Source organism: Neltuma alba, unplaced genomic scaffold (assembly GCF_004799145.2).
Source record: "Neltuma alba isolate B1F8T4 unplaced genomic scaffold, ASM479914v2 tig00012131_pilon, whole genome shotgun sequence".
Taxonomy (NCBI): domain Eukaryota; kingdom Viridiplantae; phylum Streptophyta; class Magnoliopsida; order Fabales; family Fabaceae; genus Neltuma; species Neltuma alba.
This window is the reverse complement of record NW_021636683.1, coordinates 53,405-68,704: the sequence shown is the minus strand read 5'-3', so window position 1 is coordinate 68,704 and position 15,300 is coordinate 53,405. Positions and strand designations below refer to the sequence as shown.

Below are 15,300 nucleotides of genomic sequence, written 5' to 3'. Positions count from 1 at the left end.
TGTTGCTATAATCCTATTGGGTTTAGTTAAAATTGTTAATGATATCAAAAAGCTTCCCATTTTAGTATTAAAGTTGTTGTATTATATTATTTGGTTATAATTTACTCTTATGCGGAGGTTATATATTCTATAAAGTAAGTTGTTAACTGATACTGCTTAGGTTGTTAATGCCTTCTCATTCGGTTGTTAATAGTCACTGTTGAGGTTGTAAATGGATCTTCGCATTAAAATATTACTATAATCCTATTGGATCTAGTTAAAATTCTTAATGATATCAAAAAGCTTCCCATTTTAGTGTTAAAGTTGTTGTATTATATTATTTGGTTATAATTTACTCTTATGTAGAGGTTATATAATTCTATAAAGTAAGTTGTTAACGGATACTGCTAGGGTTGTTAACGCCCTCTCATTAGGTTGTTAATAGTCGCCGCTGAGGTTATAAATCGTAATGACAGAGCAAATGTGAATCTGGAATATGAGGGACAGTAATGTCATTTTACAAAACGAAAATATTACGTTGAGGTCCCTTGGGACCTGTCAGTGATTTTGACATTTCGTGGGACCTCAGAGTAATAAATTGCCTTCTATGGGATCTGTTAGTAATTTTCCCTTTAAAATACCCTGCCAGACTAATCAACATTGTACCATGTTATGGTCCACATTGGTTCTGATCTTATGATAAATCTACAATATTTTATTATAAAAAAATCAAAATTGTTAATATGTCTAGTTCTCAATTATTCTTATTAAATAAGTTGGCTTTTGCATAAGATACCAATATATAACCGAAGGACTTTTTCCCCCCTATAGTAATTGCCCATGTTTTGGGTTGATCTTGGCCTAAAAATGTCTCTAAATTGCAACTAGATGTTCTTTTTTTTTTTCTTTTTTTTTGTCCAACTCTAGGACTCATATAAGCAAGGATGAGAACCTGCTTACAAGAACTTATCCTTCCACCCTGAGGACGAAAAACAGGCCAATGTTGTGCTCATCAACTTTTTTGGTTTCAACGGAACCGCCGGCGTGTGGAGGATAAGGGCTCTTGAGGAGAGTGGTGGTTGGCTGGAACGAACTACTCTTGAGGACATGGATATTGCTGTTCTAGCTCATCTCTGGGTGGAAAGTTCATCTCTCCACACGAAGTGAAGGTTCTTTGCTTTGCTTTGCTTTTCTTGAGATCTAATCAGAACTTTCGTTTTTGTATCTCTATTATGCTTTTTTTTCCAGTGCCTCTGAGCATCCTGCGGCCTATGAGGCGTATAAGCAACAGCAACACCGCAGGCATTCTGGTCCAATGCAACTGTTTCTTTTGTGTTTCGTTGATATACCTCGTTCAAAGGTATTATATTTCATTCATGATCAGAATTTATTTGAGTTCTATAAAGCATCATCCCTACTTATCTATTAGTATCTTCAAGGCAGCATACGGAAAACTACCAAGAAATATTAGATTATCTATCAATTTATAAGTTAAATTAATTAATTTTAAAAAAAAATCATTAACGAGAACATGAAAGTACCGTTTAAATAAATTTGTTCTCAGTAAAGATCTGTCTTGACAGGGAACATCCTAGAGAAAAAGCACCATGAAAGGTGCCATTCAGCGAAAATTCAATAAAGTCAACTATATAATAGGAAGCACAAGAAAATTCGAATAACACTACATTCAAGCAGCACCCTTTCCCTTCTTCTTCTGGAGTTTCTTCATGTAAAACTCCAATTCCTTGCCTTCCAATATGTAGCTACAAATTCAGGAAAATTTAATATCAGTACTTGTAAATACAAATCAAGCACACCGATTCTGATAAAAACATATGACTAAGCATACCCATCAGCTCTGCCACATTGACCAGGTCGAGAAGAAATGCAAGCCAATAATCGGCCACCACCAAATTGCTCTTCAATGTGGGAATCAAGCTTTCGATCTTTCTGCCGCTTCTCTAGTTTTCTAAGCACATGTTTGCTTTTCTTGGTCTCTTCAGCAGCAGCAGCAGCAGCAGCAGCTTCACCCTCCTACAAGATGAAGGGTAAATAAACAGAGTACTCATGATGAGTGAACTTTAAAATTATACTTCGTGCACGAAGAAAACAATTTCATTGCAGCGCATAGCTTTTATATTTCATATTGCATTATATGGCTTAGAGTTTGATTGGGAGCTTTGGAAAGACAATCCACTTCAGAGATTGAAATCTATCTAATTAAAATGGATGGTAATCATTCTACCCCATTCATTGTCACAATGTCATTAATGGATGCGGTGGGCGAGAACAGTAAGATCTCCTATAATCTCAAATAATAGCGACACCCACTTAAAAGACTAACTGAGCTATAATCATGGATGGAGACAAATATCACAGGAAAAAAGCTAAAAGTCCTTTTATTATTTGTAACAACATTACCTCTGTAGAATCCTTCTTGGCAGCTGCTTTCTTCTTCTTACTAAGATCAACACCATAATGCTGAAGGTACCACTGCTTGAAAGGCGCAGCATCAACCTGAACAATGGCACTCTTCACAAGGGTTTGAGTTCGCACAAGCTCATTGTTGGAGGCATTGTAAACCACATCTAAGATACGTGTTTTGCGAGTCACGGCTTCACTACCCCACGAATAATTTCCTGTATCCAATCGCAAAGCCCTCCATTTCACATTGCCACCTCTAACGCGAACTCTCCTGACTGTCTTGTTACTCGACAGCTTAGTGTTTGCTGGCTGACGACCAAGCTCATACCTATGTCACCACACAAATATTGTCCAAGCAGTAAGATAACATATGACGTAATCTGAACATCACCATGAAAATGTAGTCTATAAAATCAACCGATCATATTAACAAAAGTATAGGCCAAAATTCAAGGATAAAAGAATTTTCTGATATTTAATTAATAGGAAAAATAAAGGAAGCTCATAAGCTTCTGTTTATCACACAAGCATAAATAAAATTCAATATTTGCAAAACCGAAACTGCTGGGAAACAAAAAAAAGTTAGGGAGTAAACAGAGAACTAGAAGAGCAATGGAGAAACTCTCATGCTGATTCATTTGGGATCTATTTGCATACCTTGCAAATGGTTAAGTAACTGATTTAGGTTAAAGATTAAACTTTGATGCAAATTGTAAATTTTTCGTTTCATTACTCTAAAATACAATAAAGAAACAGAGAAACTGCAGCCAAATATGTATACTCATTCTTCATTGGCACATTAAAACCCAGATATTAATCATCTATAAAGCATTGAAAAAATGCCACGAGAAAAAGATAACACTTTCAATTTTTAGGATGAATTTTCCTCTGTTTCATTTATAACCAACGGAATTAATAAATGTGAATAACAAAAGACCCAAAAACAGGACAGAAACATAAAATCGAGGATAAAATAGATTAAGTTGAAGCAAACAGTGAGGAAGTGTCAGATTCAATTTAGGATAATGTACACTCAAACACACAAACGCCAGATAGTAAAAATACTTTCTCTTCTTCCTCCAAGCCTTCTTCTTGCCACCGGTGGCACGCCTCTTGTGCATGGAATCCCTGGAAATACCTGAGGTGGAAAAAGACACCCATGAGAGAAATATCCAAACACAGGTTGTTACTACTAAGAATTGAACAATTCTAATAGAAACTCGACACTCGAAGATAAAAACGAAGCATACCCATATTGACTGAACTGTGGTATCAGCCAGCACCTCCCTCCCTCTCTCTCTCTCCCCTCCCGTTCTCGCTAAACCCGGAAGCGTAACCAAGTTCACAGCTTCTCTGAAGGAACAAACAGAAGGGAGAGGAGGCTGAGCCGCTTGGGTAAGTCGAGGTCACGAAACCCTAGACGGGAAGACCGAACACGTGCGAGGAGGAAAAGGAACAAAGAGGCCCACTGATGAGGAGGGCTCGTTAGTGGCCCAACTACTTGTGAAGACATAATGAGAACAGAATCGAGGATGGATCAGAACATAAAATTCTTCAAAAAAAAGTAATCGGCCAGCGAACCCATAATACTGGGCCAAGCAATAGACCGATGATGATTGAGGAAAATTTCCAGGAATGTTTCATGTTTGTATTAGCTTTTGGCAAAATAGCTTCTGATTAAAAATAATAAATGTGATTGTAGAGAATAGAATTTTTGTTGAACAAGTGTTTGGATTGTTTATCATAATCACTTTTTCATATGCAAATTACTTAAAAAATATAAAACAATAAATAATTATGTATGGCCAATTTATTATTTATATATTTATATAATTAATTAATAATTAGTATGTATATATACTTTGACAAGACCATGGCTTTTCTCCTAAAAAGTAGGAAAAACTTACTTCTTAGAAAACCATGGTTTTATTTTATCCTTTAATCCATGGTTTTGGCATACTGACTAATTATTGAATTTTTGGAGGTGTTTGGACCCCCCCCCAAAAAAAATCAGGATTTTCTCTCCAAAAACAAGGTTTTGAATGGCATCCAAACCAACCTCCGGGGATCAGTCGAAGATGGAAAAATGTTCGGAAACTCCAACACAGCTGCCTACAACTACAAGTAGGAAAGGCAGGAATAAAAGCAATCGCGACCCTCTGTGTATGATTCAGGCAGGGCCAAAGCAAGAAGAAAGACCCCCTGAGTAGTAAGTCGCTCTTACCTGTCGTATTGGCTGATTATCATGATTATTTCAGGTTGGAATTACTGGGAAGCAAGTGGGAAAACGTTCCCGCGGCTGCTTAACAAAGTTGTTAGGAAATCTGGGATCGATGTTATGGGTATTTTGGAACCCATCATAAGTAGGAATAGAGGTCATAAGGTGGTCAAAACATTGGGAATCAGTGATTGGCCACGGTACAATTGACTCCACTTGGCTTGTGATTGGGGAATGGGGAATGGGGATTTCTGCACTTACCCCAATATGGAGGATAAGGTTCCCCTTTCAGATACTGCTTAGAGATTGTGATCTGCTAGAAATACTTGTGGCAGGAGACCCTTTTACTTGGGAACGAAATGAAGTGAAAAAAGGCCTGACTGGGTTTTTGACAATTTCGACTGGGAAGTTTCACATCCTCACATGAAGGCTTTGCACTAGCTACGTTTCAACATATACTAAAATGGAGACATCATTCTCATTCATTTGGCTTTAACAACCGAACAGACCCTAACTCAACCATCAACACCCATTGCACAACAATCACCAACGAGTTTCGACCAAGGAAAAGAAACAATTTTAAATAAATTTGTTCTCATTAAAGACCTGTCTTGAGAGGGAACATTCTAGCAAAAGCACCTTGAAAGGTGGCATACAGCAAAAATTCAATTAAGTCTACTATATAAAAGGAAGCAGAGGAAAATTGGAATAAGACTACATTCAAGCAGCACCCTTTCCCTTCTTCCTCTGGAGTTTCTTCATGTAAAACTCCAATTCCTTGCCTTCCAATATGTAGCTACAAATTCAGGAAAATCAAATATCAGTATTTGTAAATACAAACCAAGCATACCGATTCCGATACAAAGATATCACTAAGCATACCCATCAGCTCTGCCACATTGACCAGGTCGAGAAGAAATGCAGGCCAACAATCGACCACCACCAAATTGCTCTTCAATGTGGGGATCCAGCTTTCGATCTTTCTGCCGCTTCTCTAGTTTTCTAAGCACATGATTACTTTTCTTTGTCTCTTCAGCTGCAGCAGCTTCACCCTCCTACAAGATGAAGGGTAAATAAACTGAATACTCATGGCATGAGTGAACTTTAAAATTATACTTCATGCATAAAGAAAACAATTTCGTTGCAGCAAGTGGCTTATGTATTTCATATTGGGTTACATCGCTCAGTGTTTCATTCAGAGCTTTGAAAAGAGTTGCAAGGCATAGCCATTAAGGGGGCTGAATGAAATGGTGGGTGAATCCACTGAATGTCATAATGTCATTAATGGAAGAGGTGGGCATGAAGAGTAAAATCTCTTACAATATCCTTGTGATGTTATACCTTTTGAAAAACATATACAAGAAAAACCAAAACCATTGCAAGCCACCCAATCTGGAGTGCTTTGAAAAATGGTAGTGTAATGGGCTAGGTACGGCTTCTAAACCATCCTGCACCCGCATTTTGTGCACCCCACACTCACTTGAAAGACTCGCTGAGCTATAATCCTTCTATCACTCACTAGATGGAAGGACAAAAGGTAAAAGTCCTTTTATCATTTGTAACAACATTACCTCTGTAGAATCCTTCTTGGCAGCTGCTTTCTTCTTCTTACTAAGATCAACACCATAATGCTGAAGGTACCACTGCTTGAAAGGAGCAGCATCAACCTGAACAATGGCACTCTTCACAAGGGTTTGAGTTCGCACAAGCTCATTGTTGGAGGCATTGTAAACCACATCTAAGATACGTGTTTTGCGAGTCACGGCTTCACTACCCCACGAATAATTTCCTGTATCCAATCGCAAAGCCCTCCATTTCACATTGCCACCTCTAACACGAACTCTCCTGACTGTCTTGTTACTTGACAGCTTAGTGTTTGCAGGCTGTCGACCAAGCTCATACCTATGTCAACACAAATATTTCCAGAGCAGTAAGATACCTTATGTAATGTGAACATCACAATAAAAATGTAGTCTACAACAGACAACCGATCATATTAACAAAACGTAAAGGCCATAATTAATTCCAATTAAATACCTATAAGATATTGACACAATGTATATGTATATTAATCACAATATATGGTAAAATCTCAAAACAAAGAAAAACAAGGATACAAGACTTCCCGATATTTAATAGGAAAAATAAAGGAAGGTCATACGCTTCAGGTTATCACATGAGCATAAATAAAATTCAATATTTACAAAACCGAAACTGATAGGAAACCAAAAAAAAAAAAAAAGAGTGGGGGAGTGGACAGAGACTTAGAAGACCAATGGAGAAACTCCGATGCTGATTCATTTAGGATCTACTTGTACATCTTGCAAAACGCTTAACTAACCGACTTAGGTTAAAGATTAAACTTTGATGCAAATTTCCAGCTAATCGACCTTTTTCTTTCGTTTCATTATTCTAAAACACAATGAAGAAGCAGAGAAACTGCAGCCAGATCCGTAAAAGTTCAGCAAGATATGTATTCGCATTCTCCATTGGCACATTAAAACCCAGAAATTAATCATCCACAGAGCATTGGCAAAATGCCACGAGTAAAAGATACTACTTTCCATTTTTAGGCTGAATTTTACTCTATTTCAGTTGTAACCAACAGAACTAATGAATGTGAATAACAAAAGACCCAAAAACAGGACAGCAACATAAAATCGAGGATAATGTGTTAATGTATAAGCAAACAGTAAGGAAATGGAAAATTCAATTCAGAATAAGCACGCACAAACACAGACACACACCAGATAGGAAACATACTTTCTCTTCTTCCTCCAAGCCTTCTTCTTGCCACCGGTGGCACGCCTCTTGTGCATGGAATCCCTGGAAATACCTGAGGAGGAAAAGCATACCCATGAGAGAAATAGATAAACACAGATTGTTGCTACTGAGAAGAATCGAAAAATTCTAATAGAAATTCGACACTCGAAGACAAAGACGAATCATACCCATCTTGACCGAGCTGGGGTATCAGCTCCGCCGCCAGCAACTCTTTCTCACCCCACTAAACCCCGAAGCGTAACCCTAGTTCACGGCTTCCCCATTAAAACGGCAGTTTAGAATTTAAGCTTCACAGTCACACCAGGCCACCAAAGGTCCGGCCTCCCTTTTTTTTTTTTTTATAAATTTCTTGTCTCTCTCTCCCCCTCTCACAATTTGGAGCTAGGAAAACAGGTTCGGCCTGTGAACCCATCATGTAAAAGACACCTACTGGGCCTTTTCGTCCTGCACTACCAGCCCACAACTCGCAAATTATCCCGCGTGTGTCAATCTATCTCTTTTGAGACGGCAATTGTTTGAAAGAATTTAACTCTACAGTCTACCAGAAATTATTAGTTTTAATAATAACTTGTAAATACTCTGAATAATAATAAAAAAATCAAAAGGCAATTGGACTTGATATTGGGGAAGGCATTCTTTTTGACCTATATAAAAAATATGAGACATATATTATTTATAATCATTTAATGGTAAACCTTTATATCGTATTTTATCTAAGATACACTGCATTCCTGCTAAATTATCAGATTAATTGTATTATTATTATTTTGTATACTAAGCTACGGTTCTCTTCTCCAATGTTGGGGGTGTTTGACAATTTCTTAAAAAATGCTTTTTTACCAAAACCATGATTTGAGCCAAATAATTGCAAAACACTTGATTTTGTTTGGGTAACTGCTCAAACCATGGTTTAGATGGGCAAAAATTAAGCCAAATACCAGGAAAATAGTTTTGATATTGACAGAAGCAAAAAATTTTTGCTTTTGAGGGAAACAAGGAGAGTGTCAGAGCCTTCATGGAGTATGTGCCTTGTTTTTTTTTTTTTTTGGCTATGATGGATATACCCCTCTCCAATTATTCATCTCTTGTCTTCATTGTTTCAAACACAACATGAGAGGGAGCCTAAGAGAATCATATATATGTGTTGTATGTTTATTATTAATTACTATAATAGGTAATAAACTGTTTTATGTGTGCTTATTTAATTTTTTTTCAAAAAATATCATGGTATTTCATATGTATAATCTTTAAAATAAAACAATATTCTTCTGTTGGTAAAAAATATTCATTTTTTACAAAAACATTTTTAATCTCATATTTTATAAATATATATACACATATTAATTATTTATTAATTATATATATATTTATATATTATTAATTATGTTGGTAAAAAATATATTATTAAAAATTTTAGTCCTTTAAATTAAAATATATTATAAAATCTATATTTTATGTAATTATGATATTAATTTATATTCTTTTTAGTAATTTATACGTTCTGATAACAACTATCCAAACACTCTTACTGTTTACTTTTTTACAAAATCTATTCTCTCAAAAATTTATTCTCCAGAAATTATTCTTCAAATCATGATTTGATTTTATCCAAACACCTTATTTTTTAGCAAACCTTAGTCTGGGCCAAAATTTAAAAGTTTCAAAATAAGCAGAATATTTTCACTTCTAGAGAAAAATTTTGAATCATTGGTGTAATCATTATACCCTGTCAAAAGATATCCAATGGTATATAACAAAAAAAACACCCTCATATTGAATCACAAGCTTCGCCTCTTCTTTAAAAATTCATTCCGTGGTCACTCCTTCTAAAACAGAACGCCTTGCTGTCGATGAAGTTGTCGTCAACTCATGAGAGCAAATTTATTAATTACATTTTTTTATATATTATTTATTATATTGGTAAAAATATATATATTATTAACAAATTTATTACTTTAAATAAAAATATATTATAAAATTTACCTTTTACGTAATTATCATATTAATATATATCCTTTTTAATAATTTACACATATAAAAAATATTTCTAATAACAATTATCCAAACACTCTCACTTTATCGCATCATTTTTTCATAAAATCTATTCTTTCAAAATATATTCCCAAAAATAATTTTTTTATAAGCTATTTTTCAAACCATGATTTGGTTTTATCTAAATTTTGGTCATTTTTGTTTTGGGGAAGTGGAGGGGAGATCTAACCCTTATAATAAAGGCACATTATAACAAGGCAAGCCTATAATCTAAGCGACTACTCCCTCACATCTTTTACAAGACCCTTGCAAAATTTTAATATTACCTTCTATAAAAAATATTATTTGATTCTAATTATAAGACCTTGTTTGTAATCTACAAATAAGATCTTATAATTAGGATTAGATGTAATATTAGTTAGAAAAATTTGACTAATTAGTTCAGAAATTTTATAATTAGTTTGGCATATTGGGAAAAAGAATTAATACTTTTAAATAAACACGTTATAAACTCAAATGATTTCCCCACGCAGTCACGCTTTGACCGAAACTTGTAAAATCTGAACACTTGATAAATAAGCACTGCAATAATCGGGTCCACCATATCTTTCTAATTTAGCAAGAGGGTTAAGGATTAAAAGTCAAGAGCCTGATGGCAAACAAAGCATTAATTTAGTCCCCGGGGGGGGGGGGAGCTAACAAGAATAACCGAAGTCATGTCCTTCTGATGGGAAGAACCATCTCTAGAGCTCAGAGTCTGATTTTTCTTCAGTTAAAGTTTTCCCATTCACTCCTACGAGTTCAGTGTCAAAAATGAGTGTTGCGCCACCTGCAATGCAAAGTTTATGTGTTGAGCATACATGACAATGCCATTTGTTAGAAGGCAAGACTTCATAATGAAAAAGGTATCAAACGAACAACAGGTATTGGAAAAGTAAATAAATGCCAGAATCTAAGTAGCTAAAGTAATGCAGCTAAGCAAGTGATTACTTCAACCAAGATCACACACCCCCTCGTCCACGACAGAGAACAGACCGATCTGGTCATTTCAAGTAAACAGGCAACCTGATCTTTTGCTCATCAGACATTTGGCTTGTCATACGGTAATTTTATTTAATTAACTAGAAAGAAGTTTCATTGTTGAAAAATAACTTAAGGAGATTACCAGGAATAGTCGGAGGGGAACCCTGCTCTCCATAGCCAAGTTTTGCTGGTATTTGTAACTTGCGCTTCTCACCAAGACACATTCCCAATAATCCTTGGTCCCACCCTGCAAAGAGAAAATGATCAAGCTTGGAGTCCTTCACCTCATCAAAAAATATTTGCCATCAACTACAAACAAGTATTTTGTAACAAATTGCTTATACCCTCGTGCCATGCAAATAGGGATGCAGATGTTGACTTTTTAGCCTATATTACTTGTGCCATGCCAATAGAGATGCAAATGTTCAAATTTTAGCCTATAAACCTGTACCATGTCAATAGAGATATAAAATTTCCTATGAAGGTTCAAGCTTCCTTCATAAATATTTTAATTTAATGGATCCTTTCACCAGAGAGAGAGAAGCTACAACATAAAACGGCAAGGAACAATACACATACAATAGGGTATCTTTCCCCAAAATTTAATAGCTCAATTAATTAATACTTATCTCTGGAGTCTTCAGAACTGAAAAACTGAGAAGGCAATTCAGCAAAATTGTAGGTAATGACTCCTTTTTATCACCCAAATCATCATTGATCAGGTAAGAAGGAAAATTGTCAAAGTTGTTCAAAGTTAATGCGCAGTTTCCAAGTTATTTTTGACAATTGCAGTGGGGAACTCATTTATTGTTAATGCATTTATAATTTTTATTCACCACCTGTGTTACAGCACATACAACAGGGTATCTTCCCCCAGAATTGAATAGCTCAATTAATTAATACTTATCTCTAGAGTCTTCAGAATGAAAAACTTGAGAAGGCAAATTCAGCAAAATTGTAGGTAATGACTCCTTTTATCACCCAAATCATCATTGATCAGGTAGAAGGAAAATTGTCAAAGTTGTTCAAAGTTAGTGCGCAGTTTCCAAGTTATTTTTGACAAATTGCAGTGGGGAACTCATTTATTTGTTAATGCCTTTATAATTTTATTCACCACCTGTGTTACAGCAAAAAAATTAGGAATTCAGAAATCAAAGTAACAAACCTTTGATCACTTGTCCACTACCAAGCTCAAATTCAATTGGGCTATCTCTTTCAAAGCTAGAATCAAAAACAGTTCCATCAGTAAGTTTTCCCTGAAACAAGTAACAATATATTAGATTCAATATGATACATACAAATTGCATGAAGGCGTGATCTCTCATCAAATGAACCAACAGGGAGGAATTTGAGTCTGAAGAGTTCATGGAAAATATTTATCCTCAACTCCTGTAGCTTTTCCTTTTGCTTCATCTCATGTTCCTTTTATGTTTAAGTTTAATTTTCGCTCTTGTGCAGGACACAACCAGGATCATGAGCATTGCCCCTTCCAAAAATATTTTTTTCTTTATTAAAAAAAAAAAGTTAACTGAAACTACTAAAGTCATTAATGCATTAAAAATTCTTACAAGAAAATGCCTAGATAAAACCCCACGCAAAGAAATAAATAACAGAAAGGGTAGAAAAAAACAAAAGAACGAGCATGTGAAGAAACATAGCTTCTCCAGGAACCAGAAACATTTTATGAACGAGAGTAAGGTTACCAGAAATCCCATACATTCCACTCCTGGAAAAATGGCTTTGATTAAATTTAAATTATCGCAAGTTTAACAGTGTACAAAAAAACAGTCATACTTGTAATCTTTTCATCATAAAATAATCATCAAATGAACCAGGAAATCTGCTCACCCGATAATGTACTTTGACTCTATCACCTTTATGTGCCTGAACTTCACATGATTTTGGTTTGTGCTGTACAGAGGAAGAAACAATAGACAGCAAGTGAACAACAAATGGCATTGCAAGAAAACCCAATGATCAATGTATAACATGTTCAAAATAGTGTTGATATACATACATGATATATATATATATATAACATGTATTGATATGCAGAATTGCCAAAAAGACAAGTGATATTAGACTCAAGAAAGCAAAGATACAAAGTCCCACATGCAAAAGCTTTTTCTCCATTCCTCTGCAACACTATCACTTCTAACCTTGTAAAAACCCTGCTAATGCCATTTTCCCTGTGAAATACTGGCCTAGCAGGACATAATGATCTAGTGAATTCTAAAAATGAACCTCATCCTTCAGAAAGGCAATGAAACAAGAAAGCAGGCATCATTTTCCGGTGTCATGTTTATTTTTCAGTTTCAAATGTTACCCAGAATGATACTGTGGAATTATATATAAGAAAGTAGGAGCTTGTATATCCACCGGCTCGATTCACTTACACCAAATATAAGTTGTCAACGTTTTATCCTATGCAACACATTTCATCTAAGGAAAATGATTGACAATGCAGAACTAGTAAGGTCCTATAATACGTAGAATTTACATTTTAAGCAATTTTTATAGAAGTATCTTTCCAGAAGGTAGCATAGAGAAAAATATATATGTGGGCGCGTGCGCATCCTTACCACCACAAACCCAACCTGAAGAACCTAAGCTTTACACATTCACAATATTGAACAACAATATACGCACAACACGCCTGCCTTCATCACACTTGAGATAATGCCAACCATCAAATTTGGGTTTAATGTTTAATTTTGTTACATGATCACATTTTCCATATATGAACTCACCAAGCATTCGCCTATTACCATTTCATGTGTTGAGTCAAACTAGAAAATTACAAAAGCAATAGATTTATATTTAGAAAAAGCTAACTTCAACGTTCCGGAACTCGTTCGCGCGTATTACCCCGTCAAAAACTTCAATTCTGAAAAAGGACAGAACATAGATCTGAAGAAAAGAGAGCACCTTACCTTCACACCAATCCGTAATTCAGTTACATCAGCGGCCTTCTTAGCAGAAGCTGACACAGGGAAGAAAGGGGGGGGGAAACGAAACCAATCAAAGGATTAGGAAATGCCAAGAATTTCGAACAACTGAACTCAAATGAACAAGGTCTAAACAGACTGCGAATTAGGGAATGAAGAATAAAAAAGCTATCGAAAGAAGGCGCAAACATTTGATTGAAATCATTAGAAGATCTAAAGGATAATACCTAGGGTCGAAATAAGGAGGAGGAAGAGCAAAATCGGAGCTGCCTTCATCATCGAATTCATTCTGTCGCGGTTTCAGTCTCAGACTCTGGTCTTGTGAAAGAATTTCCAAATAAATAAATAAGCTTCTTAAAAGTAAGAAAAAAATGAAAATTGAGTAAGCCGCCAGATCATGTTTTTGGTACCATGATAACTTACTATTTGGTCCAAAACCCGATCCATAATAAGTTTTTCTTTTCGGGTTTGTTAATTATACAATATATAGCCCATAGTACCTTTTGGGCCTTTTGGGCCAGATAATGGGCCTACACATATAACCGAGCTCTGAGTGAAATGGCCATTGCATTTCACGTTCCAAAAACGGGAGAAGAGAACAGTCACTTGAGGGGAAAGTTTTGTTTAAAGACCGCACTACAAAATTAATTTTAGAGAGCCCTCAAAACTTTCTGAAACTTCACTATAATAGGCAAACTGATATTAATCCTACCAAAAAAAGACGATATTGCCCCTCATAATACTTATTGCAAGGTAATATGTAAATGAACTAATTCTAGTGGTAAATAAATGTATGTATGTTACAAATTGTCTAGTCCCACTTACAAATAGACTTTCACACTTATTCACTCACACACACTTTCTTCAAGCGAAAGAGGTGACATGTAAACAAACTAGTTCCAGTTATAAATAAATATATGTATATTGTAAATTGTATAGTCCTGCTTGCAAATAGGCTCTCCCATACTTATTCATTCATGGACACCTTCTTTAGGTGAAGAAGATGACATGTACACGGACTAATTTCAGTTATAAATATATGTATGTATGTTACAAATTTTCTTGTCTCACTTGCAAATAGACTCTCTCACACTTGTTCACATGAGGGGCAATAATGTCATTTTCTTTGTGGAATTAATATCAGTTTGCCCTTTTGGTCCTACAATGAAGTTTCAGAATGTTTTGGAGGCTCTTTGAAATTAATTCTGTATTGCGGTCCTTAAACGAAATTTTTCCTAAATTAAATTTCAAATCCCCGTTGAAAAAAGCACTTACGTTTAGTGTTTGATAATACATCAAATAAGATTATTTTCAATAAAAAAATACCTATGTATAACACACACAAAAACTAAATGTAATATTTATTTATTAGGCATGGATGGTTTATATTTAATTAAAATTGTTTAAATAAAATAACTCACAATTTTTTAAATTATACATTTTTGGATAAATTTAAAATTATAAAATTTTTAATTCACAATAAAAGTGTTATTTTTCTGAACAAGCCACATCTATAAATTTTAAGGCTTAAGCTTAAGGCAAAGTTACCAAAATGACTAACAACAACAAAGCAAAGTTACTAAAAGGCTTAAGCTTAAGGCAAAGTTACCAAAATGACTAACAACAACAAAGCAAAGTTACTAAAATGATTAAGGTAAAACGAATTAGTTCTGGGCCTGGAACAATATTAAAAGATACAAAACGAATTGAACAAAGAATTTTGGGGTTAATTTATAATTTTGAGAAAAAAATTCAAATGTAACTCTGTAATCTTATTCACACAAATGAATTTTGAGGTAAAAAAAAAAAAACTCAATTTTCTTTCCAAGAAAAAAAAATTGGCCTCTAATAATTTTTGTGGCATAGATCTCGAGAAATAATCAAAAGGAAAATAATCCATCAGACCATCTGGAACTGGGGCTGAGCAATCAC

General features: G+C 34.9%; 3 protein-coding genes across 3 annotated transcripts; all 3 read right to left on the bottom strand.

Annotated features, from left to right (window-relative positions):
* Positions 1 to 1,488: 1,488 nt before the first annotated feature.
* Positions 1,489 to 3,790, bottom strand: LOC114723313 (40S ribosomal protein S8). Its single transcript, XM_028909509.1, has 5 exons — positions 3,654 to 3,790; positions 3,469 to 3,541; positions 2,401 to 2,731; positions 1,829 to 2,013; positions 1,489 to 1,742 (listed from the first exon to the last, which is right to left on the bottom strand). The coding sequence occupies exons 1-5, from the start codon at positions 3,655 to 3,657 to the stop codon at positions 1,667 to 1,669; spliced, it is 669 nt and encodes a 222-aa protein (XP_028765342.1). The 5' UTR covers positions 3,658 to 3,790; the 3' UTR covers positions 1,489 to 1,666.
* A 1,408-nt stretch (positions 3,791 to 5,198) lies between these two features.
* Positions 5,199 to 7,676, bottom strand: LOC114723314 (40S ribosomal protein S8). The gene is made up of 5 exons (XM_028909510.1): positions 7,573 to 7,676; positions 7,385 to 7,457; positions 6,193 to 6,523; positions 5,504 to 5,676; positions 5,199 to 5,417 (listed from the first exon to the last, which is right to left on the bottom strand). Exons 1-5 carry the CDS (start codon positions 7,574 to 7,576, stop codon positions 5,342 to 5,344), a joined length of 657 nt encoding a protein of 218 aa, XP_028765343.1. The 5' UTR covers positions 7,577 to 7,676; the 3' UTR covers positions 5,199 to 5,341.
* Positions 7,677 to 9,943: 2,267 nt separating this feature from the next.
* Positions 9,944 to 13,699, bottom strand: LOC114723315 (FK506-binding protein 2). The gene is made up of 6 exons (XM_028909511.1): positions 13,596 to 13,699; positions 13,354 to 13,403; positions 12,269 to 12,331; positions 11,586 to 11,676; positions 10,563 to 10,667; positions 9,944 to 10,226 (listed from the first exon to the last, which is right to left on the bottom strand). Exons 1-6 carry the CDS (start codon positions 13,654 to 13,656, stop codon positions 10,141 to 10,143), a joined length of 456 nt encoding a protein of 151 aa, XP_028765344.1. The 5' UTR covers positions 13,657 to 13,699; the 3' UTR covers positions 9,944 to 10,140.
* Between the last annotated feature and the right edge of the window lie 1,601 nt (positions 13,700 to 15,300).